This window comes from Silene latifolia, chromosome 3 (genome assembly GCF_048544455.1).
Source record: "Silene latifolia isolate original U9 population chromosome 3, ASM4854445v1, whole genome shotgun sequence".
Classification (NCBI taxonomy): domain Eukaryota; kingdom Viridiplantae; phylum Streptophyta; class Magnoliopsida; order Caryophyllales; family Caryophyllaceae; genus Silene; species Silene latifolia.
The window spans coordinates 147,863,005-147,887,903 of record NC_133528.1 but is presented as its reverse complement, the minus strand read 5'-3'; the positions used below and the strand labels follow the sequence as shown (position 1 = coordinate 147,887,903).

General features: G+C 40.4%; 3 protein-coding genes across 4 annotated transcripts; 1 reads left to right on the top strand and 2 right to left on the bottom strand.

The window, feature by feature from the left end:
• The first annotated feature begins 1,304 nt into the window (after positions 1-1,304).
• Positions 1,305-11,998, top strand: LOC141649922 (uncharacterized). The gene is made up of 3 exons (XM_074458589.1): positions 1,305-1,351; positions 10,729-11,623; positions 11,774-11,998. Exons 1-3 carry the CDS (start codon positions 1,305-1,307, stop codon positions 11,996-11,998), a joined length of 1,167 nt encoding a protein of 388 aa, XP_074314690.1.
• Positions 11,999-13,824: 1,826 nt separating this feature from the next.
• On the bottom strand, positions 13,825-20,916 carry LOC141648368 (putative disease resistance protein RGA1). Of its 2 annotated transcripts, XM_074456959.1 has the most exons (4): positions 20,828-20,916; positions 20,470-20,598; positions 14,423-17,793; positions 13,825-14,116 (listed from the first exon to the last, which is right to left on the bottom strand). In XM_074456959.1, the coding sequence occupies exon 3, from the start codon at positions 17,729-17,731 to the stop codon at positions 15,251-15,253; it is 2,481 nt and encodes an 826-aa protein (XP_074313060.1). In that variant the 5' UTR covers positions 17,732-17,793; positions 20,470-20,598; positions 20,828-20,916; the 3' UTR covers positions 13,825-14,116; positions 14,423-15,250. The 2 variants fall into 2 exon arrangements, with proteins under 2 accessions (XP_074313060.1, XP_074313059.1); XM_074456958.1 differs by lacking the exons at positions 20,470-20,598; positions 20,828-20,916 and having other exon boundaries at positions 14,423-17,944.
• Positions 20,917-22,943: 2,027 nt separating this feature from the next.
• LOC141648367 (mitochondrial import inner membrane translocase subunit TIM23-2-like) lies at positions 22,944-23,893 on the bottom strand. The gene has a single exon (XM_074456957.1). It carries the CDS (start codon positions 23,730-23,732, stop codon positions 23,154-23,156), a length of 579 nt encoding a protein of 192 aa, XP_074313058.1. The 5' UTR covers positions 23,733-23,893; the 3' UTR covers positions 22,944-23,153.
• Positions 23,894-24,899: the final 1,006 nt, after the last annotated feature.

Here is a 24,899-nt window from a genome sequence, read left to right as displayed (position 1 = left end):
TATCGCCGTTCACTGACAATTTCGCTTTCGCACCAATCCACAAATATGAGAACTATACAGAAAATTGGCCTCCTATAGAAAATGTTCAACCACAGATCATTTCAGCCAAATTATCTAAGTATTGCTTGTGTCATTTACTTCATTGCTCAACTTTCGACGAAAGTTTCCGAAGAAATGAATCCCTCTCATCAATCCCGCATCATAGACATTGATGGTACTACTCCTACCAATGGAGACACTCGGAACACATTGTTACCCGCATATTCATTTTCTTCATTATATGGTAAATCAATAGTGAGCATAAAACATTCAGCCATTTCGGTTTTGGTTTCACAGCTATCCTTTTACATGAGTTATTAATTTAATACGTATAAATGGTTTCGCAGCAAATTTGTTATTGAACGGCGATATTGCGGGTCGTTTTTTGCGCAAACCATGGAGCTAATAACTCAAGAAATGATGTGAATACAATAAGGGAAGTTAGAAGAAGAGAAAGGTAGTCGTATCTCATCATTTGGTGGTCGGAGTAAGGAGAACGGAGACGACGAAGGTGGCTTGTCAAGAACCCGAATATGAGAGCAACATGTCGCTGTCCGGGACAGCGACTAGTCTAATTTTCAGGAAAAAAAGGATAAATTACAAATAACCACCTTGTATTTGCGTATTTTTACAAATAACCACCATGTATTTCTTTTTTTACAAATAACCCCTAGACTTTTACATATACTCCCCAATCACCACCGTATATTTAAACCGATACTCGTTTTTCATATTTTCCGACTCATTAATGAAATATTTACGCAGAATACCCATATTACCCCAATTTACTTACATACACTTAACTTTATCCAAACACACCACCATACTCCATATTCAATCACCTCTCCCAAATTCCCCCAAATAACTTCATACTTTCAAATCCTAAATCCCCAAATCAGTTGATCCAATTCAATTGACTAATTCCCCCAAATCAAATTTATTCATCCATCGTAGAAAAAGGATGAGAAGTTAAATTCTATGAACATTTTCCTACATCTGAATGTTCTAATGGTCGATATACATGCCCCCAACCAATCATTTGCAAAAACAAAAAATAGTATAGCATAAAGATTTCTGGAGATTAAAAGAATAACCAAAAGCCATTTGTTACAGATTCTTTTCTACCTCAAACCACTCACTCAATTATCTAATAAAACTAATGAAAATTACACAATCGGCATAAGATTGCTTATTCACTATACTGCAAAAAAAATAAAAAAAATTGGCACTTTATTCAATGTTTATTCAATGTTGTACGCGACACAATGTCTGTTGTTAATCTTCTTATCAGTTTACCTTATACTATTTGCAGGTAAATGACTAGTCGATTGAGTTGGGTAATCATGGTCAATTGATTTGGGCAATTTGGGGATTTAGGGTTTGAAAGTATAAATTGATTTGGGGAATTGGGGAAAAGGTGATTGAATATGGAGTGGGTTATGTTTGGGTAAAGTTAGTGAAGGTAAGTAAGTGGGGTAATATGGGTATTATGCTTAAATTTTTCATTAACGAGTCGAAAAATATGAAAAACGAGTATCGTTTCAAATATACGGTGGTAATTGGGGAGTATAAGGTAAAGTGTGGGGGTTATTTGTAAAAATAGAAATACGTGGTGGTTGTTTGTAAAAATACGTAAATACATGGTGGTTATTTGTAATTTATCCGGAAAAAAATTGAAAAATTAAGAAATGATGACGTGGACCCATTTTTTGTAAATAGTTTGAAATCCGCCCTATTTTGTTAAATAGTTTGGGTTTCAACCCCATTTAAGCAAAAACTTCTAATGACTTTGGAGTGCTTGCTTATAAGTTATAACCATTAACCGAACCATTTATACATTGTTCAGCGTTAGCCGAACCAAACCGAAAGGCGAACCAAACAAATTAGCATCCAGTGAATCGAATTGCTTTTGCACACACAAGATAGCTAAATTGAGTGACTAGGTGAATTTTTACATGAAATTATTTCAGAGTAAACATCAACTAAAAAATCAATATTCCGATTAATAACCGAAAGACAGTGACAGTAGTACTCTGGCTCCGATAATTCAACTTATTTTTGTTTTCAATTTATATATTCAAACCAACACCCCGAAAATAAGAGGTTACAACTTACAAGGTACAAAGAAACACAGATTAATGTACAAGAACTGCGTAGTAGCCATAGCGAAACAAAATAGGTAACACGGATTAATCAAAGAGGTGACCAATATCAAATGGAAAAGAATATGGCATTATCATTTCACCCGTTGGACATGGAGATGTAAGGGATGTGTCAAATTTTGAGCCGCTCTGTGCCGCTTTGATTCTGACATGCTGCTTTTAGGTGTGGAGAGGACCAAATCTCAAGTTTCTGAAGGGAAGAGATGTTTTGAATCGTGCCTAATGATTTGAAGTAAAAGCAAGATTCGATTAAGAGGGAACGAAGTGATGATAAGCTGCTTATCCATTCCGGTAGACCTTTCAAAGATCTACAATAACTAATAGAAAGGTTTTCAAGGGAGGTCAAGTGCTCCATCCCTATGGGCAGACTTTGCAGGGTGTGTAGATGCTTTGACTTTTCTAATTATATAATCCTATATGGAAACAAACTATAATATGCCCCACAAATTATGCAATGCTGACAATATTATTTCGAAAATCTCAAATCACAATATCTCGAATCACAATAAATTACCCCCAATATACAATATCTCATATCAATTTATCAGAGATAAAATCCGAAAAAATAACATCATATCATTTACCCCTAATATATTATGCAATCTTTACAACATATCAATCTCCCTTCTCCCTTTTACTACTAAGATAATAAAATCCTTAGTAGTTTTCTCGCCTAAATTGCATAATCCTCATATGGAGCCTATTTATTTGGATATTAAATCATTAGGAATTGGAATGAGTGGATAACAACCCACTAAATTGTAGTTAAACGTACATCCCACTATATTATGATACTAGGATATAATTATACAATCTCCATAATTACGCATTAAAATTATTATGCAATCATCCCCATAATTATCATTGATGGGGCATATTCTGCACCGCTGACCAAGTCAACATATCGAGCAAGGTCAAGGGTATCCATAGCAAAATCAACGACTTAGACAGCCTAGCCGACACAATCCATCGGCCTGTCACCTGGGTCTCGGCCAGACAACTAGCCAGCCGGGACGCATATCCGCGTACTCATATCCAAGACCCTCGGCTAGCCTCCTCAGGTCCATCGGCCGAGGGTAAAACGGTCTTTCCACCTAATGAGCCACTTGGCCACTTGGCCACTACGTGACAAAAGGTGAATGCCTATAAATACTCCTCAACCTTCATTGAGGAAAGGATCCACAAATTGACCTAATAACCACTATTCATCTGGTAATATCTTCCTTATCTCTCTACGATACACTCTTAGCCAAGTAACAACGACTTACCTCTCTAAGTTTACTGACTTGAGCGTCGGAGTGAGTACGCTCGGCCAAAGCCGAGCCCTCAGTTTGTTCATCGTTTCAGGAGACCGCAGGAAGGATTCTAGCAAGGACATCATTCTACTAGCTACGAGTGGTATCAAACATCTGCTCTGGATTTACACCCGGAACAATTGGCGCCGTCTGTGGGGATTAGACACTAAAAGCTAGTCACATTCATTCCCAAAACAACAAAAACAAAAACACAAGAAAAAACCCACCCCAAAAGCTAAGATGTCAAAGCAACAAGTAGTCGTGACCGACGAAACCGAGCCACACCAAGATGATACATTTCACCATTCTGGAGTAGTGCAAACCTCCACCGGCGGAATAATCCAACCGGAATTCGGAATGCCGACATTACCGGACACACCGCCGCCCATCAACCAGGTCACCATCATGGGACAATTGGTTGACATAGCGAAAACCGAAGACACTCCTAGACCTGATCGGAGTACACCACTCACACAGTACACCAACACAAGCGGCGGCCGTCCCAGAGAACAGGGGCCTTAACGTGACTCCAAGAAACTTGAACGGAGCACCGGGAGAAGCAGACCATATCAAGACGCCGGAGGAGCCCAAGGTGGTCGTGGTAAACATAAGTCCATCTCGCACTCGGGAGAGGACAGCGTCGCCGCAACACCGACGAGGCACACCCCGGGGGAACCAGCGAAGTCCGACTCATGAGAGTCGGAGAGGAAGTCCAAATCAGCGGTACCGGCGAAGACCACAGCGGCCGTCAGAAAGGTAATCTGGGAAAATGTTATAACCCGTTTCGGATTGCCCCAAGTCATGGTGTTCGACCACGGCCGAGAATTTTGGAGTGACTGATAATGAATCGGTTAGAAGAGCTTGGCATCAAGTACGCATACTCCTCCGTCCGCCACCCACAGAGCAACGGACGGTGAGGCGACCAATAAAACGATCCTCAACGGTTTGAAGAAGACAGTGGAAGACCTTAAAGGAAGGTGGGCCGACGAACTACCGGCGTCCCTATGGTCCCTACGAACCACGGAGAAAGAAGCAACGGGGTACTCCCCTTTCCACTTAGTCTATGGATCCGAAGCGATCCTACCGATTGAGGCGACGGTGCCAACATTCGAAACAGACTACCTTTAACCCTGTCGAAAATGAGGAAGGCCTTAAAGCCTCCCTAGATCCGGTCGAAGAAAGCCGGGATACAACACGCCTCAATTTGGCAAAAGATACCAAAATCGTATGAGAAGAGCCTACAACCGAAGAGTCCACAAAAGGGACTTAAAAGTAGGAGACCTAGTCCTAAGAAAGTCGGCCGCCACCAACAAAGGAAATATTCACACGGCAAAACCGACGGCCAATCGGGAGGGTCCCTACAAGGTGGTTGAAGAAATGAGGCCGGGTACATACCGGCCGACGATGATATGGAGGGTGTGCCTTTGATGAGCCATTGGAACACCGACAACTTGAGAAAGTACTTTGTGTAGCGGCGGAGGTGTCAAAACCCAATGTGGACACCCCAACGCGTGATCTCAAATAAAGAAACAACCAAGTTTTTCCATCCAACTGCTTGTCCCCTCCGTAGTTTGCCACCCAAATAGAAGAATTGCCGCGAGCCATAACCCCGTTACCTTGGCAATTGGCCGAGCGACGGGGACACAATGACCGTACGCTAGAAGAATTCTTTGCTTGAGCCATAACCCCGTTACCTTGGCAATTGGCCGAGAGCGACGGGGACACAATGACCGTGACGCTAGAAGAATTCTTCTGCGAGCCATAACCCCGTTACCTTGGCAATTGGCCGAGAGCGACGGGGACACAAATGACCGTGACGCTAGAAGAATTGCTTCTTGAGCCATAACCCCGTTACCTTGGCAATTGGCCGAGAGCGACGGGGACACAATGACCGGCACGCTAGAAGAATTGTTGCCGAGCCATAACCCCGTTACCTTGGCAATTGGCCGAGAGCGACGGGGACACAATGACCGTGCGCTAGAAGAATTGCTTTGTGCCGAGCCATAACCCCGTTACCTTGGCAATTGGCCGAGAGCGACGGGGACACAATGACCGATACGCTAGAAGAATTGTTGCCGAGCCATAACCCCGTTACCTTGGCAATTGGCCGAGAGCGACGGGGACACAATGACCCGTACGCTAGAAGAATTGCTGCCGAGCCATAACCCCGTTACCTTGGCAATTGGCAAGGCGACAAGGACGATCGGTCGAAGACATAAAAGACGTTACTCAGTTGAGATGTGCATTCAAACCGCCTCGGCCATACCAAGGGCAAAAACGAAGGCACTCAATTAATAAACGCAAAAGGACAAACAAAGGTGGTAGATCAATGCCTCGGCCAAGCCAGAGGCCGAAAGGATAAACTTTGTTAAAAAAAAAAAAAAAAAAAAAAAAAAAAAAAAAGTTAAGAGAAGAATACAGACGACGGCCGTCCCCATAAGGGCAAGCCTAAACACAACCTACCAAGAAAGTTGTTTTGTTTACAAACAAGGAAAAAGAAAAGCAAAAGATTACAAGCATATCAATTGAAGCGCCAAAAGATGGCGGGAGGAAAGGCTCAATAGTTGGCCCCGAACAGCTAAGGCTATCCGAGACGCCGGTGAGTCCGGTGACGACCGCCCGTCTCCCTATGCCTCATGCTGCCCCTCCATCGAGGCAAGCGGCGTCTCTGATGACCGGCCCAAAGGAGGGCCCGACATTCTCGATCTCCTTCTCGGCCTCCTTTGCCTCACAGCCGCCTTAGCGCTCCTCCTTCGCCGCTCCTCCTTCTCGGCGGCCCACTGTTTCCGCACCTCGGCCATCTCATCGAGGAGATGGTCATACTTATCCCACGGGAAGCCATCGGGGATAGAGCCCGCCTCCACGAGCTTTCTTATTGCCTCCTTGCCCCCTCGGCCGGTCCCGGAATGGGCGCACATTTTAGGGAGGAGATCACCTTGAAGCATGTCAATATCCTTCTCCTTTTGAGCAAGGATAGCCTGTGTGTCCCCGAGCACCTCCGCCCGCTTCCGGATGATCCTCCCACTCATCCCTCTTGGCAACCACAACGTCGTAGGTTTCCTTATACCTATCCCGCTCCGCCATCATCTCGGCCGTGGCACCATCGCCTCCTCAACTTTGGCCCTCTCGGCCTTCAGCACCTCTCAACCTCCTCCACACGCTTCTCGGCAAAGACCGAGATCGCGCTTAGCCTTCCCGGCTTCCCCTTTCGCAGCAGAGATATCAAGCTTGAGCTTTGCAATCGGTGGCCCAGTTGCTCGCGGCTTTTTCCTGCTCCATGATGAGGGAGGCGGCTAGACGGCTCCATTTCCCCAAACTCTTGTATATTCTCTCACCCTCCGCCACGAGTTCGGAGGAGTAGCCTTCAGGGGTGTGGAGTCAACGGTGACATTCTGTCACCCCGCCTTCTCGATCGCCTTCTCAGTCGCTTCCCCGCTTGACGTTCGGTGAGAACGCCGCCGCCGATGATGGATCTACAAAAAATTTACACAGAGCATCCATGTCACCGTGCATGGACACATCGAAAAAGTCTGTCATCGAACGTCCAATGAACCGGCTAAATCCGAATCGCAGTTAGATCCGTACCGCTTTGGACCCTCTTTTTGGAGGGTCGGTGGAGGCAGATTCTCCCGGCGGCGGTGGAGGCGGACGGTGGGTCTTTCCTTTTCTTCGGAGAAGGGACCTTAGCAACGGTCGCCTCCTCCTCGGTAATGTTGATCACCTCCACATGATCCTTTTGGACCACCGGGGTAGAAGAGGGAGTTGGCGTTGATACCGCCGCCGATTTGGACGCTGCCTTCTTCGATCTTTTCGGCACGCCCCCAAGAACCCGTGACCTGGCCGTCTCCCGATCTAACCCCCTCGTCTGTTTCTCCATGATTTCGTTGGGAGCTAGCCTGCGATCTTTCGAATCGGCCGTAGGATGCTTAGGGTAACAACCTTCCCGTCTTTATCAAGCCCTAGCCTCTTCAAGTCCTTCTCAGACAGATCCCGCCCAAACCGATCTGCAAGAAATCAAAACAAGGGTTACATAAAGGAAAGAAAACAAAGCTCAAAGAAAGGGGCACAACAAGCAAAGGTGGGCCTCACACCGACCCCACTCACCCCAGGTGAGGGCGGTATGAGGCCGACGCGGCATAACACTCATCCTCAAGAATAATCTGAGTCGGGGCGACCAACCCTCCTCGGATCAAATAGCCGCATTGCCCGCTCCTCATCCGAGGTAAGAGGGACGAATGAAGCGTCCATCTTAACCTTGCTACCCTGGGTGACGTGTCTCTCGTACTCCTCTCGGGTCTCACACCGTAAGTAAACGGGGTTCGGAAAGACCGAGGCAATGGGTAGTCCTCCGACTCGGACGTACACCCATCGCCCCCCCATCCTTGCAAGAGGTAAGCTTGTTCACGGTGACATAGCCTGGTTCCGTCTCGTACGCCGTACCACCCCACTTTGCCAGATTTTGACGGCCGAAGGCTATGGAGGCGACGAAACAAGTTAACTGATGGAACCTCCCCCCGAAACAGACAGGTCCATACAAAGCTGACTATCGTCCTCATGGCCAACGGATGCAGTTGGGCCACGGCGACGTTCATAGCTTTGACAATGGCCATGACGTGTTCATTCAAAGGGAACCGAGCCCAAACTCCGGATGCCTAATATGTACGCCGATATGACCGGGGAGGACAAAGCAGACCGCCCGACCCTCCTTAGGGATAACAATTTTATACCCCTCACCGAAGAAGAAATGATCTCCGAAAAGAGTCTCTCCGGAGCTGCTTGCGAATTTATTTGTAAACACACGGTCGAGGCCAGTCGTGCAAGCCTCGCCATGATCCGAGATGGTCGTCCTTCCACCACCAACAGGAGCCCTCTCATCACCGTCATCATTAACAACATCAACATCATCCTCATCCTCCAACTCCTCCACGAGGGGCAAATCAGCTACGGGAGAAGGGGACCTAGGGCCCCGATGTCTTAACGGGACGGCATCTAGTATCCCCTCCTCCTCAAAACGCGGCGAGAACCCCCGGCGCAGAAGCACCGGTCCCGATCGCGAGAAGACATGTTCACAACAAATTACTAGCGAAATAAGAGAAAATTTGTTTGTTTACCTCGAGAGAAAAACACTCACGGATCGAAGATCGAGAATTTGAAGAAAAGAAAGCCCCTGAAAGTTTAGAGAGATGAAGATTTTGGGAGAAAATTTTCAAAATTTGAGGAAATGAAAGTAATGGCCAAAATCACGGAATAACGCGCCTATTTATAGGAAAAAGCCCATAAAGAAGGACCAATCAGGGCACACCCATGAAGCGTCAACCAATCGCAAGCAAACACGTGTCGGACATGCAACCATGGAATGTCAATCGTTGCAACATTGAATGTCAATCAATACTACGATTACCAAGCGTATTCAACACGCCCATTCACATCTCTCCGCCTGTTCATCTCCCTCGAAAAATTCCTAAGTTACCGCTCTCCGCCGCCACACGATCGACCAACCCATGAAGCACGGCCGGGGCAATCGAAATAACCGCACTCACACTGGTCTCGGCGGCATCATCATTCTTTCCCACATCGGATACCCTTTACGCATCCATATGGAAGGGGGATATAGTAGGCCTACGAATGATCAAGCCGATGCATCGAAAAAGCCGACGCAAAAATTTTTGCAAAATACTTGCGCAGAATATACGCTCAACATACATCGGAGCCCATGCCACGGCATAGACTACGCTGGGGGCAAATTGATGGGGCATATTCTCGCACCGACCACCAAGTCAACATATCGAGCAAGGTCAAGGGTATCCATAGCAAAATCAACGACTTAGACGACTAAAATTTAGCCGACACAATCCATCGGCTGTCACACTGGGTCTCGGCCGGACATAACTAGCTGGCCGGGACGCATATCCGCGTACTCATATCCAAGACCCTCGGCTAGCCTCCTCAGGTCCATCGGCCGAGGGTAAAACGGTCTTTCCACCTAATGAGCCACTTGGCCACTTGGCCACTACGTGACAAAAGGTGAATGCCTATAAATACTCCTCAACCTTCATTGAGGAAAGGATCCACAAATTGACCTAATAACCACTATTCATCTGGTAATATCTTCCTTATCTCTCTACGATACACTCTTAGCCAAGTAACAACGACTTACCTCTCTAAGTTTACTGACTTGAGCGTCGGAGTGAGTACGCTCGGCCAAAGCCGAGCCCTCAGTTTGTTCATCGTTTCAGGAGACCGCAGGAAGGATTCTAGCAAGGACATCATTCTACTAGCTACGAGTGGTATCAAACATCTGCTCTGGATTTACACCCGGAACAATCATCCTTCATCAGTTAATACATATTTGATCCGAGGATATAAATTTCACGAGATTTATGCCTTTAGTGAACATAATAATACTCCCTCCAATTTCATTTAATGTTCCCTTTTCTTTTTGGCTCAAGAATTAAGGAGAACATTAAAGAAAGAATATAAGGTACACATTGAGGGCAAATATTAATCATGTGGGCCAACTTAGGCTTTGATTAATTAGTGTAAACAAATCATAATAACAAGTAAAGCTTTCCCTCCCAAACTGTAATCACGTGGGCCAACATTTTTTGCATTGAAAAGGTATCATACATTCATTCATCAGGTTTTCTCCCTTTCTTCATACATTTCCAATTACATACCCAAACTCAAATTACATAGCCTTACAATAGAAATTAAAATCTGAAATTACAAACCCTTAGTTTAAAAATAAAATCTGAAATTACAACCCATAAATTACAAATTAAAATCTAAAAAGTACAAAATGTTTTAACTTCATATTTGCATTTGGGGTATTTCTTCATTTCTTGGCAGCAATGTTAATCAGAACTGCATATGTATATCAAGAGGACACACAAGTGGAACATTAATTTCAAATTTGGCACCAAAATTTCAGTTTTGCGCCAGTTTGAAATTTTCAGCTCTTTTAAATAATTGTGCCAACATCATCCATTAATTTGTGCAAAGTTCAAAAATGCAATTTACAACAACTATATATAGAAGAGTTACTATTTCAAGCTGATCATTTACAAGAAAACAAACAAAATCATCCCAAAACAATAAATACAATCACCATTTATAAGCAAACAGCCAAAACCCATTTAATGCACAAATGTATAAAACCAGAAATTTGACTAACTTAGAGAGACAAAAGATAATTCAGATTCTACTTGAGAAGTGCAAAAATGGTAAACCAGCAAGGGGGTCAATGTTAGAGGTTGCTCTACAATTGGAGTTACAAGAAAAGCAATCACTAATTTATGGAATAAAGCAAAACAACAAAGAGATGCAGGAGAAGTTATCAATGTCATCAGCAAGTTAAAGGGAAAGAAGTGTAAACCAAGGCTTGTGTTTGATGATGCAAAGTTCAAAAGCCTTGATCTCGAACAAAAAACCACACAAGCAAGGGTTGCTGCTGCTATGCAATGTAGCCAATCAATGGTGTCCAAATGGGTAACTGACAAAGTGATCAAGACTGATACCAATGCATTAAAACCAGGTTTGACAGATAAAAACAAACTTTGTAGGTTAATTTTCAGTATGTCACAGTTATACTATGATGATATATGCAGTAAAGTCATGTTCAAAGATCAAAGTAATGTTATACACATTGATGAAAAATGGTTTTACATAACTAAAGATGGTCAAAGGTTTTACTTATCTCAAACTGAACCAGATCCTTATAGAAGTGTTCAGTCAAAAACATTCATAGGTAAAATCATGTTCATGTGTGCTGTTGGGAGACCACAATATTCAGAAAATAATGATGTTATTTTTGATGGAAAGATTGGGATATGGCCATTTGTTTATTTGGAACCAGCCAAAAGAAATTCAAAGAATAGGGTTGTAGGAACAATGGAGACCAAACCTATAGAATCAATCACTAAACAAGTGGTGAAGGATATGCTACTAGGTAAGGTCTTTGAAATCAAGAGGAAATGGCCGAAAAATGCAAGCAAAACTATTTACATCCAACAAGATAATGCACGTCCCCATATCAACAATTCGGATGCGATTTTAGAGCAAAGTGACAAGCTCGATGGGTGGAATATACAACTAGTTCAACAACCCCCAAATTCACCAGATCTGAATGTATTGGATTTGGGGTTCTTTAGGGCCATTCAACCATCAAGACACTCAAGAATTCTTACAAGTTAGATGAATCAAAGGTGGGAGCAATAATAACAAAGATTCAATAATCTTGAAGTAATAAAACTAAATTATGTGTTCATTACTATGCAGGGTTGTATGTTAGAGGTGTTACAACTCAGAGGACACAATAAGTACAAGATACCACATATGCACAAGTCCAAGTTAGCAAAAGAAGGAAGACTACCTCAGTATTTACAGGCAGACATCAATGTGGTGAAGGATTGCATTAGGTATGTTCAAAATGTAGGGGATGAAAGTCAGATTAGTCAAATTACTGAACTGATAGATTCAGTAATGTTAGGTTCACAACAGTGAAACTAACAATTATGCAAGCATCAAACCAGATTTTTGTGAAGGTAAGACACCAACCATCATTAGTTTTGGTTGATTGTTGTACTCATTTTGTGGAAAAGTTATGTTATGTAGTACAACAACCAACCAAACCACAACTACAACATTTTGAAGATCAAGGAAACAACACTTTGTAGATCATTATAACAAAGATGTTGAAGATCAAGAAAACAATGAAACTTAAAAAGATCAATATCAGTCAAATATTTTGCATTTTAATTAACTATATGTATGAACTTTGCACATTTAATTATGATGTTGGTGCAGTTTATTTAATGGACAACTTGGCGTACAACTAGATTTTAGAGAGCGATTTAAAAAACAACAAAACTTGATCCCGATCGCATGCATAGCCTCATCATATTCATAGAACATGGTGGCGTAATGCATGCAATCAGAAATAAGCCCTCAAAAACAGTATCATTGGACTTTTTAAAACCCCATCTAATGCATGCAATTCATCGTCAGTTAAACAAAAATCGTAAAATAAGAAAAAAAAATTAAGAATAGAAATCGACCTCCCTAGATCTTCCAGAAGAATTTTAAAAGCAGGAAAATATTTGGAGATTTCCTCAATGAACCACCGTTTATGTTCAGGAGTCTCACGCTTGGCCTCAACCCTCTTTCTTCTCTCCTCTGCCGCTAATATCCTTCTGTTAGCCTCACGATCAAGTTCCTCCATCCTTGCATCAAACTCCATGAAATCAGGACACGTTTCAGGCACAAAAGTGTCAAGATCCCCCAAAGAATCAGGAACAATTACAGAATATGGAAGATCAGGCGATTCAGCGACGCTGCAGATTGAGTCTTTCATCATTGACTCATCCTCAACCTTAGCTTCAACCTCCTCAACCTCCACATCTTCAAAATCAGTATTAACAATCTCCACATCTTCAAAATCAGTACCAATTTCTGGTTCATCAACACTCAACATGTTAAATAAACAAGGCGCATCTTCGAAAACAAGATCTGAACATTTGAGTGCATCTTCATAGTCGTACAACGCAAAACAAGCCATATACGGAGAGATATAAGTGATTAAGAGATCAGAAGTAAGTATGGTTGAAGACTAAAGATGGGGCGAGTCTCAGAATGTTTGAAGAGATGAAGATGAAGACGGCGGAAGAGAGAAGTTGAATGAGGGATTGATTTAGGGAGAGATTTAGGGTTTCATAGGAAATTGAAGATCTGGGAGATACATGAAGGAATATGAAAATGAGAGTGTATGAAGAGATGAAGATCAAGACGGCTGAAGAGATAAGGTGAGTGAGATGAGAGTGTATGAAGAGATGAAGATCAAGACGGCTGAAGAGATAAGGTGAGTGAGGGATTGATTTAGGGAGAGATTTAGGGTTTCCTAGAATATTCTGGAGAGATAAAAGGGCGGGAGGGATTATAGGTTAATTAGGGTTAGTGATGGGCTGGGTTGATTAGCATACACAGATTAGGGTTGGGATGGGATAATTGGGCTGGGTTAAGTAAAGTAAGTGTGGGCCAAGTAGATGGCAATTTCAGTAAATACCAAAAACTAACCAGGACAGTGTTGTAATTTTACAGCCCAAAAACATACCAAATGGGGAAAGAGGGAACAATAGAAAAGTAGATGAAAAGGGAAAGCGGAACATTAAATAAGATTGGAGGGAGTATAATATTTATTTTTTGAATAAAGTTGACAAAGTAATTCAAGTAAAATTCATTAATTTATTCGGATTAAAAGTGTCGACTTTCCTATTTTATTTATTTTAATAGTAAAATTTTATCAATATGATCCCTAAGAAACTGAAAATGAGTTGAAACTAATATTCTAAATGCAAACATATCTAGCAATTATATCTAAAAGTTACCGTGCTGTAGCACGGGGTCTATACTAGTTACTCAACAATGGGATACCGTTCAACCTATCACACCACTGAAGCTTAATGTTGACAAGATTAGGAAGAATAATTGCCCAGTCATTCTCTGCTCTTCCCCACCTTGGAATTTCACTACCATTATATCCACATACAATCAAGGGATTAAAGAGATGATCAACAACTTCACTGGCCACTTAGGAATGAGCCTTAAGATTCTGCTTTTTTTATCCTGTGACATAAGGAGATTGTAAGCTTGTAGTTGTAGAAATAATTTTAGAAAAATCTAGCGACGTCATCGTTGTCGTCTTTAATTTTATAAAGTTTAATGAATAGAGAGAATTGTTTCGACTTTTAGCATTACCCACACTTGTGAAAATCATGATATGCATTTATAGAACGTAATTTTGTGATAAAAAAGGGTCATGACATAAACTCTTCAGCATTATTCAAATTAGTGTGTCTCTAAAGCGGTGACGAATACATAAATAAGATGATTGCTTAATCAGTGAGGGGCAAATATCCACATGAAGATTACCTTATTTATTCTCCAAAATCGTCGATGAAGATATGAAGTATGTGTCGAATATTGGGCCACTCCTTGCCATTTGGTTCTTTACATGCTTCAGTTAGTTCTGGACAGTAACGGATATCAAGTAAATGAAGAGAATTGATGGTTTGAATTATGCCTAGTGAATTGAGGCGGGGGCAATTATCCAACGTGAGGGAATGAAGTGACGATAAACAGCTTATCCATTCCGGTAGTCTTTCCAACCAAGAACAATTTTCAATGGAGAGCTCTTGAAGGGAAGTCAAGTGCTTTATCCCTGTCGGCAAATTTTGCCACGTGCGGAGTGACTTCAACTTAAGGGAACGGAGATTGTGACAAAGGGATCTCCATGGCATGTCATCAGGGTCGTCCACTAAAGTAGGGAGATCTATCAGTGATAATGACTCCAAGGCAGTGAGATGTTCTAGCGCTCCTGAAATACTTGTTAGTCTTTCGCACGTCTCAATCTCAAGGCTTCTTAAGGAAGAAGAGCTCTTGATGAATACCTCCTCAATTTCCGATAACCTCTTTAGTTCCTCATCGTCCCGAATCATGACCTGAGTAACGCGGAAGGCAGGTAGTGTAGTGAGATAACCGACACTGTCTATTTCTTTTACCCATAATTTGTGATCTAAGTTTGCAGGTCCTTCACCTGGTAATATCCGCAACGCCTTGTTGCTGCACATCACCTCTAGAGATTCTAGGCTCGGACAAGGAGGAAGAGATGTCAATTTGGGGCACAATTTGATTACTAATTGCGAGAGACGAGGAAAACATTTTGGGTGCCAAGGCGACATGCTGCTACTTCTATCTCCGTCAACAACCCCTCCCCACCATCCTTTCAGCCTTTCCAATACACAAACTGAGAAACTCAAGGGATGGGAAAAATGGTAAATCCTTTGACCCATAACTAATCTCCATGTACTCCAAATTATTTAATTGGAGAAGAGACAAGGATTTCAGATGCTTCAAATTACTCAACAATGGGATTCCATCCAACCTATCACAACTACTAAGCTCAATTTGTACAAGATTAGGAAGAATAATTGCCCAGTCATCATGTGCTCTTCCCCACCTTGGAATTTCAGTACCATTATATCCGGACAACGACAACCGCATGAGATTTTGATTTGGCTGCAGCTTCTCAATCAGAGCCTCATAAATGGTTTCACCAGGTATGTATGGAAAATCTATCCTTACCACCTTTAGATTCTTAATGTGCTCCAAATAACCGCCTTCCCATATATTTTCACTATCACTTGAAGGATTGTCACGGAACCCGATATCAAGCTCACCCCTTAAATTGAGAAGTGAATTTAAGTCCTTCAATTGTCCTCCAGATGGCTTCCCAATTGAATTTGCATTACCAACTTTAAAGACGGTTAGGTCATGCAAATTAGTCAGCTGGTCAATGCCCAAAGGCATACAAGTCAACTGCCAACAATCACGTATATCCAAGAGCCTAAGATTGATCAATTTGCAAAATTCTTTTGGCCATTCTTGCAAGCTACAACAGCCCTTCAAAATCAAACTCTGCAAATTATATAATTTTGAAATTGAAATTGGGAGGGACTTTAGGCGCCTATTATCAGTGAGATCCAGATATCTTAAGTGTAACAAATCACCAATTGACTCTGGCAAATTTTCAGCATCTCGCACACATAAGCGTAACGTTCTAAGGAAACGCCAATTAGCTACAAGAGTTTTCACCACGTCCGAGTAGACCAGTCCAACCATATAACATGTACGAATATTTATTTCATGGAATGAGCTTTTTGTGCATTCTTTCCCATCAAAAAATAAATGGCGAACCTTTTTGCTTAAGTTATTTGGCGGACCATTTGCCACAATAATCTCATCCCCTGCAACTTCTAGTGCAAGATCGTGCATTAAATCATGCATTGTAAATGATTCGACATCACCTAAGACATTTCTTTCCACATCTTGAAAAAAACAGCGTTTTAGCAAGACTAAAAAACAGTCCTCGCTATCACCAATAAATCCTTGTGCCATCCAAAGATGAATCAACTCTCGTTTGTTCATTACAAAATCCTTAGGGAATAAAGCACAATACCTGAAACAATTTTTCATCGAAGGTTCGAGATTGCTGTAACTTAGCTTTAAGATAGACATAATGGGATTTTTGGTCGTTTCAATTTGAGGTAGTCGGTTTCTTTCAAATGATTCCCATCTATGTGTTTGACCATATAAAAGAGATCCTAGAACTTTTATAGCAAGGGGGACATTTGAGCATTTTTCAACAATTTTTGCACCAATCGTCGTCAATTTAGTGTCAATTGCTTCATTTGATTCTCGTTCGAATGCCGTTAGAACAAACAAACGCCACGAATTCTCATCAGACAAACCTTTTAACATATACACTTTAGAGTGAGAAGCTTTTCCTAATACCATTTCAGCTGTCTTCTCAGAACGGGTAGTAATGACAACTCTGCTTCCCCTACCACCAATTGTCAAATATCTGCTAAGCTTACTCCACTCATTAGGGTCTTCAGTCCATACATCGTCTAATATAAGCAAGTATACCTTATTTTTCAATTCTTCTTGAAGTTTTTCTTGTATGGATTGCATAGTGGAGACATTACTAGGCTTTTCATTTGTTGATGATTCTATTATGTTAGCTAAAATTGCTTTCACATCCAATCCTTTTCCATCTTGGTCGGAGACACATGTCCATAACTTCTTCTCAAACCTACCTCCGACCAAATCGTGATTATACACAAGTCGAGCAAGAGTGGTTTTCCCCAACCCTCCGATTCCCACAACAACAACAAACCCAACATTTTCCTCCACATTAGGATCAAGCAGCATGTCTACAACAACCTTCACGTCATACTCTCTTCCAATAATATCCTCATGGGTTTCGTTTAAAAAGGAACAAGTTTCCTCTTTCCTATTCAAAGTTGCCTGAGTGTCAACCTTAAATTCATATCTACCATGATCCCTAGCTATAGCACCCAACTTTTGCTGGATGTTTTTAACCTCTTGAGAAGTTTTATAACTAAGAAGAATATGATTCTTAGAAGAAAAGAAACGACTCACCTTATGTAAGACCTTCTTGGAGAACTTGGCACCAATATTGAGTTGTTCCTTCTGCTTAGCGATAGTGATAACTTCATCAAAGAGATCATCAGCTTCGTAAAGCACTTCTTTGACTTCCTCAACCCAGCCCTGTTCTCCATGGGAGAGCTCGGGTTTTGTATCCGCATCCAGGAGCATGTTCTTGATAAAGGAGACAGACTTGTTCAGTTTTTCAAGATCGGATTCCCAGTTGTTCATACCTTTGAGGATCGGAGATTGTAAAAGTTGAAAGACCTTTTCGGCAATAGTAACCAGTGCTCCTAAATCAGCCATGGTTTTGCAGAGTTAAAAGAGAGATTGGTAGAGAAAATGATGTGATAGAATGAGTAGCAGGATGAAAAAGCAAGTGATTTATAACAAAAAAGCAAGTAATAGAGTGAGTTGTTGACTAATAATGGACCACTGCATTTCCAAGAACAATTGGTCTCCTCGCGATTTTGCTACTATTCATGATTTGTGGCGGATATTTTGTGAGATAAAATGGTAGCAAAAAAACGGTTAGTGGAGAAAGGGGACCACATGAATAATGTTGCGAGAGAGAGAAAAAAGTGGAGATTTTTATGAGGTAAAATGGTTGCCTTCTTGTTTTTTGACGGATAGCGTCCGTCACAAACAAGAATTTGTGTTCCTAGAAAGTGCCTCAGTCACTCCAATGTATGAAACTATGAACAATTGCACTATCAACACAATAGTATGATGCCGTCATACAATAAGTTATTGAAAGATCATTTCTTTGTTAGCCCCTTATGTGTTTTTATATCCTTCCTAAAACCAACAAGAACTCGTTTTTTTGTGAGTAATATTCATTATGCTAGTATCCATTTTATCATTAATAGCAACTTTTAGGTTCTTCAGTTTAATACTAGTACAATTTAGTTTAGGTACAATAAGTTCAAAAGAACAAGGCCGCCCTTAATCACATCCAACATTTTTCAAAAGTTAACTAATCAGCGGGAACTAAAGTAAACACAATTTTCGATCAGAAAAAAATATAGTACAATGTCACGTACAGAATTTAAACTCCATATACAAATAAACGATCATACAAAATATGGAACACAAATTCTCAATTTAGACGGACAATATCCATCTAAAGGTGTAGACGGATAGTGTCTCTCTCACAAAATGAAAGTGGATAGGGCAAGTGGGTGGGAAATGGATACCCACTTGCCCTCCCACTTGCATTTTGTGAGAGGATCACTATTCGTCTACAGCTTTAGACAGATAGTGTCCGTTTACAATGAGACAGATTGAATATGGAATAGGAGCAAGAAAATGAAATATGATAGAATGAGAAAACAAGGAAAGAGGGATACAAAATATGTGGTGCTCATTGCTCAAGCTCCCCTCACTCCTATTATTATTCCATCCAGCCACTTACTAGTTATTTGACTGGTTCAACGATGAAACACGCCTACATATAATCCTCTAATAGAAAGGAACCTATTTCATCCTCTCGGATATGAGAGGTGAATGTCACTGACTATTAAACCGCCTCGATAAAATTGGACAACAGTGTCCTACATGAATTTAGCATTGTTTGATTAGAAACAAACCCGGAAAATCTCTAAATATTACCGTCTTTGTCTCAATTACTAGTTTACAATTGATTAAAATACGTTTACAAAGAATATAAAAGATAAATAAATGATTAAAACGGATGGTGTACATATGAACACAGTTACTCTTTACTAAATTAGAAAATGAGACAATGAATTAGGGATAAAATTAAAGGGAAGAGGGGATTTAGGAGGTTGGGCAATCATATAAAATAGGAGCAAAATTGTTGAAATTAAATTGGCAGGAATAACATATCACAAGGCACAGTAAGGCAATACATAATAATGAAAGACAAGATCATCTGCGATTTCTTCATTTTCAGATTTATGGACAAGTACTAGATTTAGTTGCTGGAAATTGGGGAAAAAACTTTGGTGGGTTCAATGTGATGCATTTATCAGAAACGATAATTGAATTTTACGGGAAAATGCACCTCATTTATTATCTCAGACCTTTTAGCAACCGAGTTTACTTATTTTTGTTCTCTGAACTCTTTAACGTTTATAATTAAATTTTACTCCCTCCATCCCGGACATTTGTCATTCATTGGTTTTGGCACAAGTACCAAGAAAAGGGGAGATGACCAATTACTAAATGACAAATGCAATAAATTGAGTGTGAATGATCAAATTACTCATCAAATTCATTCCTAAAATAGAAAGGACAACAAATGATTGAGACACCCCAAAATGAAAAAGGACAACAAATGACCGGGACAAAGGGAGTAATTTTTTGAGTTCAAAACTCAGGTAAATGAATTTAGAAATATTCGTCATGATATCCCTATGTGCTTTTTTCTAATTCTAGGGTGTATTTCTCTTTTTCAGACGACATCCATGAAATTTAAGATATGGGACACACTAATTAAATTTAATTTTGATATTAAATTTGAATAATTTATGATTTTAATTTTGTAAAGTATTTGTTATTAAATTTGAGAGTTTAATTTGACCTTGACTATAACTAATTCTCATTTCCCACCCAAACTCACCTTCTAATTAATCTCTTTTGACATTTTATTCTTTGTTGTAAACTATAACATGTTTAAGCGTGTGTTCAATGAGTGTCGGGTGTCCAGGTGTCCGACACGGCGTCGGACACGGGACGGCTAGTTAGGAGGAGTGTTCATGCTACCTTGGCTACGAACTCGAAAGCGACTATTGCAGGCAAGGCAAGGGAAGACGGCTTTTCACGACAAAACACGCCATGAAAGAAATTTTCATAGTTCCGATAAACAAATGATAAAGAAAAGCACAAAGACTATTGCAGGCGAGAGAAAACACAATTATTAAAGGAATTTTCATAGTTCCATGTGTAAAACAGAAACATAACAAACAGAAACATAGAAATTGAAGATAATTCGAATGAAAAATTACCTTAATCTGCATTCTGGGAAGTCAGTATTTCGGAACCAAATCGATCATTACGATTTACGACAACACTTGCACACATTCCAGAAGCTACTTCAAGCTAGCAACATTGTTGATTCAGCTCCTTCAAGCGCTCTGTTAAATTTTTGAACAATCATAAGTTACAATCTCATAAATTGAACATGCATGAACAATGTAAACAATTCAATTCATCAAATTAGTATAAAAATCAATTAAACAACTAAGTAATCATATAATTAATGAGAAAAAGCAGTAGCAGAATGATGAGAATGAAATTGATTGCTTAATTAGGGTTTGAGAATTTGAGAATTTGAGAATTTGAGATATGGGAAAAAAAAATTACGATTGGCTGGAGTGGACGAGTGCTGGTGTGGTACGGTATCTCCATTTTTTGTTTTAGTCATAAACTGAGATTGTTGGTTGGCGCAGTGGTAGTATGGGTCTGCGCTTGGTAGGAAGGTCTACGGATCGATCCTCCACAACTGCGATTGGGAGGTATTTAAATACCGTGATTCTTGGACAGGTCCCGAAATCCGGATTAGTCGGCCCAATGTGGTTCGGATTACCGGATGGTTTAGACCAAAAATAATAATCCTTCTCATTACATAATCTGTAGTTTCATACTATAAAAGAAAAATAATACTCGGTAATTTGTATCCGAGGAGAAATAACAACTTATATTTAGTGCGAAAATGTAACACTCATATCATCTTTACTACCGAGTATACCGGATCTTTTTTGCCATTTGACCTATGTTTTGTATTTTCGATTTAAATAGGGTATTATTGACCCGTTTTAATTTATAAAAACATAATGCATAGGGACTAGCAAAAAAAATTATCGATTTAAATAGGGTATTATTGACCCGTTTTAATTTATTTTAAAACAGAGATGTCACTTTTAAACAAAACCAACTGATAATATAAATTTGTTCTAAAAATAGACGTGACAAACAGAAATTAGTGAAATGATCCGATGAACATATTGTTACAAAAATCCTACGAGAAAAGAACTTAATCTTAAATTAAATACAAATCGCTTTCTGTGTTGCTGTATCCAGTGTTCTTCAGAGTAAAAAAAAAGTGAACTTTCAAACTTGGAAGTTCTTACAGAAAAAAAGTTTTGCACAGTATGTTTCATCGTTTTTGACTGACTATATATTTGAATTTGAATTTGAATTTGAATTCTACAAAGATCACGAACTCATAGCTCAAATATGAATTTTACTATGATCATGAATTGTAATGCAGTTATTTACACATTCATGATAATATATTGCTTAAGTTATAAGTTTGCTTCAGCTGCATCCAATTCTATAACCACCCCTCAAATTCTAAAAGACCCAGAAACATTAATCTCTAACAATGCCGATTTCAAGCTTGGGTTCTTCAGTCCACCTAACTCGACAAATCGATACCCCTTGGCATATGGTTCGACAAGAAAAGGAATTCTGACGATTCTTTGGAGATTTTATGGGTTGCCAACAGAGACAATCCTCTAAAAAACTCATCTGCTATACTCAAACTTTCAGATGACGGGAATGTTCAAGTAGTTGATGAACAAAACAATATTTATTGGTCATCAAATGTAATCACACAAGGCAAATAGTTCACTGGTAACCTTATTTTGCTTCCAAAGGGTAATAATTCTATCATTTGGCAGAGTTTCGATCATCCCACAGACTCATTTTTGCCAGGAGCAAAGATAACCTTACAGAAAAGTTTAATGACCCGAAAGACTAATCAACATAATAAATAGGCTAATTTGATAACTTATACCTAGAATAATTCAATTTTTCAAAACTTATACCTAAGATAACTTTTGTTAAAAAATTATACCTAAAATCCTATTTTCTCCCAAACTTAATACCAAATCTCAGAAAAATACTTGAAAAGTCTGTTTTACCCTTACTAATTAGTCCACCCACCATTTCTCCCATCACTTTTATCAATTAACATTTACATCCACCATAACCAACACCACGACACCCCTCCTTCCTCGCGGGCACCGCCACCAGTGCCATTGGCGGCGCCCATCACTGGCCCACTCCTGCCGACGACCTTGTCGCTCAACCATCATCCCGTCGAGTACCGTATCCCCACAAATTGTTTTCACAGTTGCAGGACTTTCACCCATTTTTACCTGATCCAAGCTCTTGATTAATTACTAATCCTCTCAAAGGTCCAATTTTAGCAGCATTAGAAACGCAACGGCTGCTTCAACAAACATCACCACAAACAATAGTTGTACCATATTTTGAGTACATTTGTTGTATCTATTATCTCAGTAGTTTTCTAGCTGTGGAAGTGGATAGCTCACAGAAATGGTAAAGGTAACATTCTGCATTGTGTAATGCTGATTTTAAATACCTGTACTGTTGCAGCTAATCTACTGACTGTTTCTTTTCATTTGGCAGGAAAAAGGGTTATGAAAACACTTAAAAGGCAAAACATAATTGGTGCAGCAGGTTGTAGCAATGATTTTCAGGATTTGCCTTTGTTTGAATTCACAAACTTGGTAGATGCAACAAACAATTTCTCAGCAATCAACAAACAATTTCTCAAAATTATTAACCCATCTATCTAAACTTGTTTCATAAGTAGTATTACACAAAATAACACAAAATAAAGCTAAAGATACCAACTTTATTTCGTAAATCAATGATTGATTCAAAGAGGAATATAACGCTTGATAGCCTGTTTGGCCCCGACCAACATTCCAACACAGATCCCACCAGCAGCACCAGCAATAGCAGCAGATTTTGGGCCGGAAGCGGCCTTATACAAAGCACCAGTAGCAAGACCAGCAGCAACACTGTTTAAAATATCATCAGTATCTCTAAGATAAACCAACCCGCTTTCAAGACCTGCATACATCAACCCGACAACCCCAACACGGTTACCCCAATGACGACCGGTGGAACCGGTGGAGTTGAGGACACGATTGAGTCTGAGCTTCAGAGTGTCACCGGACTCGATGGCGCGGACGCCGTTGTAAAACCCGAGGGAGGCGCCGGTGGATGCGCCGGCGAGATAACCGCAGCCGGTGTAGTAGGTTAGGTTTTCACCCCAAGAACGGCGTTGGTGGATGGATTCCTCATGGAAGAGGAATTCGGGTTGGGTTGGGAGTTCGTAATGTTTGTGGGCTGGGAATTGGAGGTCGGCGTATGGGTTGTACAGACGGTAGGTGGGGTTAGGGTTGTTGGAATTGTTCGAGTTGTTGTTTTCTGGGTTTTGATTCAAGGCCATTTTTGGAGGAATTAGGGTTAGGGTTTGGGGGAGATCTTGAGGAAGGTGAGAGGTTTGAAGGGGTCTTTGTTTAGTTTTCTGGGTTTTTTTCGATTTTGGAATGCAGGTTATTTTAGTTTGTAAGTGTTGATCCTGAATTAGTAAGTTGAAATTTCCGAATCATTTAGTTTTTATCTCTCTTAATTTTAGTTTTAATTGGTCATGTTGTCATCAAATTTACAATTTTATTAACTTGGACAACTTTTTAATAGAAACTACCCAGATATTTGATTAATGAGTATTATTGAGATTGACTTTTTAATAGAAACTACTCGGATGCAAACATACTATGAGCTTATGAATAATGTTTGAAACAATAACGCGACATCTTAAGATGGTTTAATGTTTCTGTGAATTAGTGATGTTCATGTATTTATTTGGAATTATGAGTGAAGTTGGTAACAAAATGTTCATAGAATACTTTCTCCGTCCTAATCATTTGTTTGTCTTTGATTAAAATATCTCTCACAAAAAAAAAAGGCAAAAAAATGATTGAGACAAGTGATGTAATTTGTTTAATCTCAGACAAACGGTTGTCGGGTTAGGAATGTGTTCATACATTACCGCTTCAAAATTTAGTTGTGATGTAATATGGGCTGTTTGACACAAATTTAGATTTCATGATCCAAAGATCTTTCGGTATAAGTTGTGTGCGTTATCAACTTAGCATATTAGATTATTGTGCATGAGTTACAGATTTTTTACGAGCAGTTCGTATTCCTTATTTCATTAAACTTAACTACTAAGTAACATTGTACTTGGAACATATTGGCTGTAAATAATTCAACCTGGTGATCTAAGATTTGAATTAATCTAATTTTCTATCTTGAGTTTTAAATAACTGTACTTAGTTATCTCAAGTGTAGAGTACTTCTCTGTTAATTCAAATTTCAAAAGGAACTTAATTAGCACATACTCATTTATGGAGCTGGAGAGGTTCACATAGAGTAGGCAGGCAATGGGCCGTCTTTGGGCCCCGCGTCTTGCCCACCGCCGCTTTCCCAAAATTGGCCCGGCCCAAGACGGATATTGGGCTCCTCGGGCCGTCTTGTGCTGCCCCATCGATCAAACCTACGCCGCGCCCGCTCAAGGCACGGCCATTTTCGTTTTCGGTGTCCGTGCCTATGG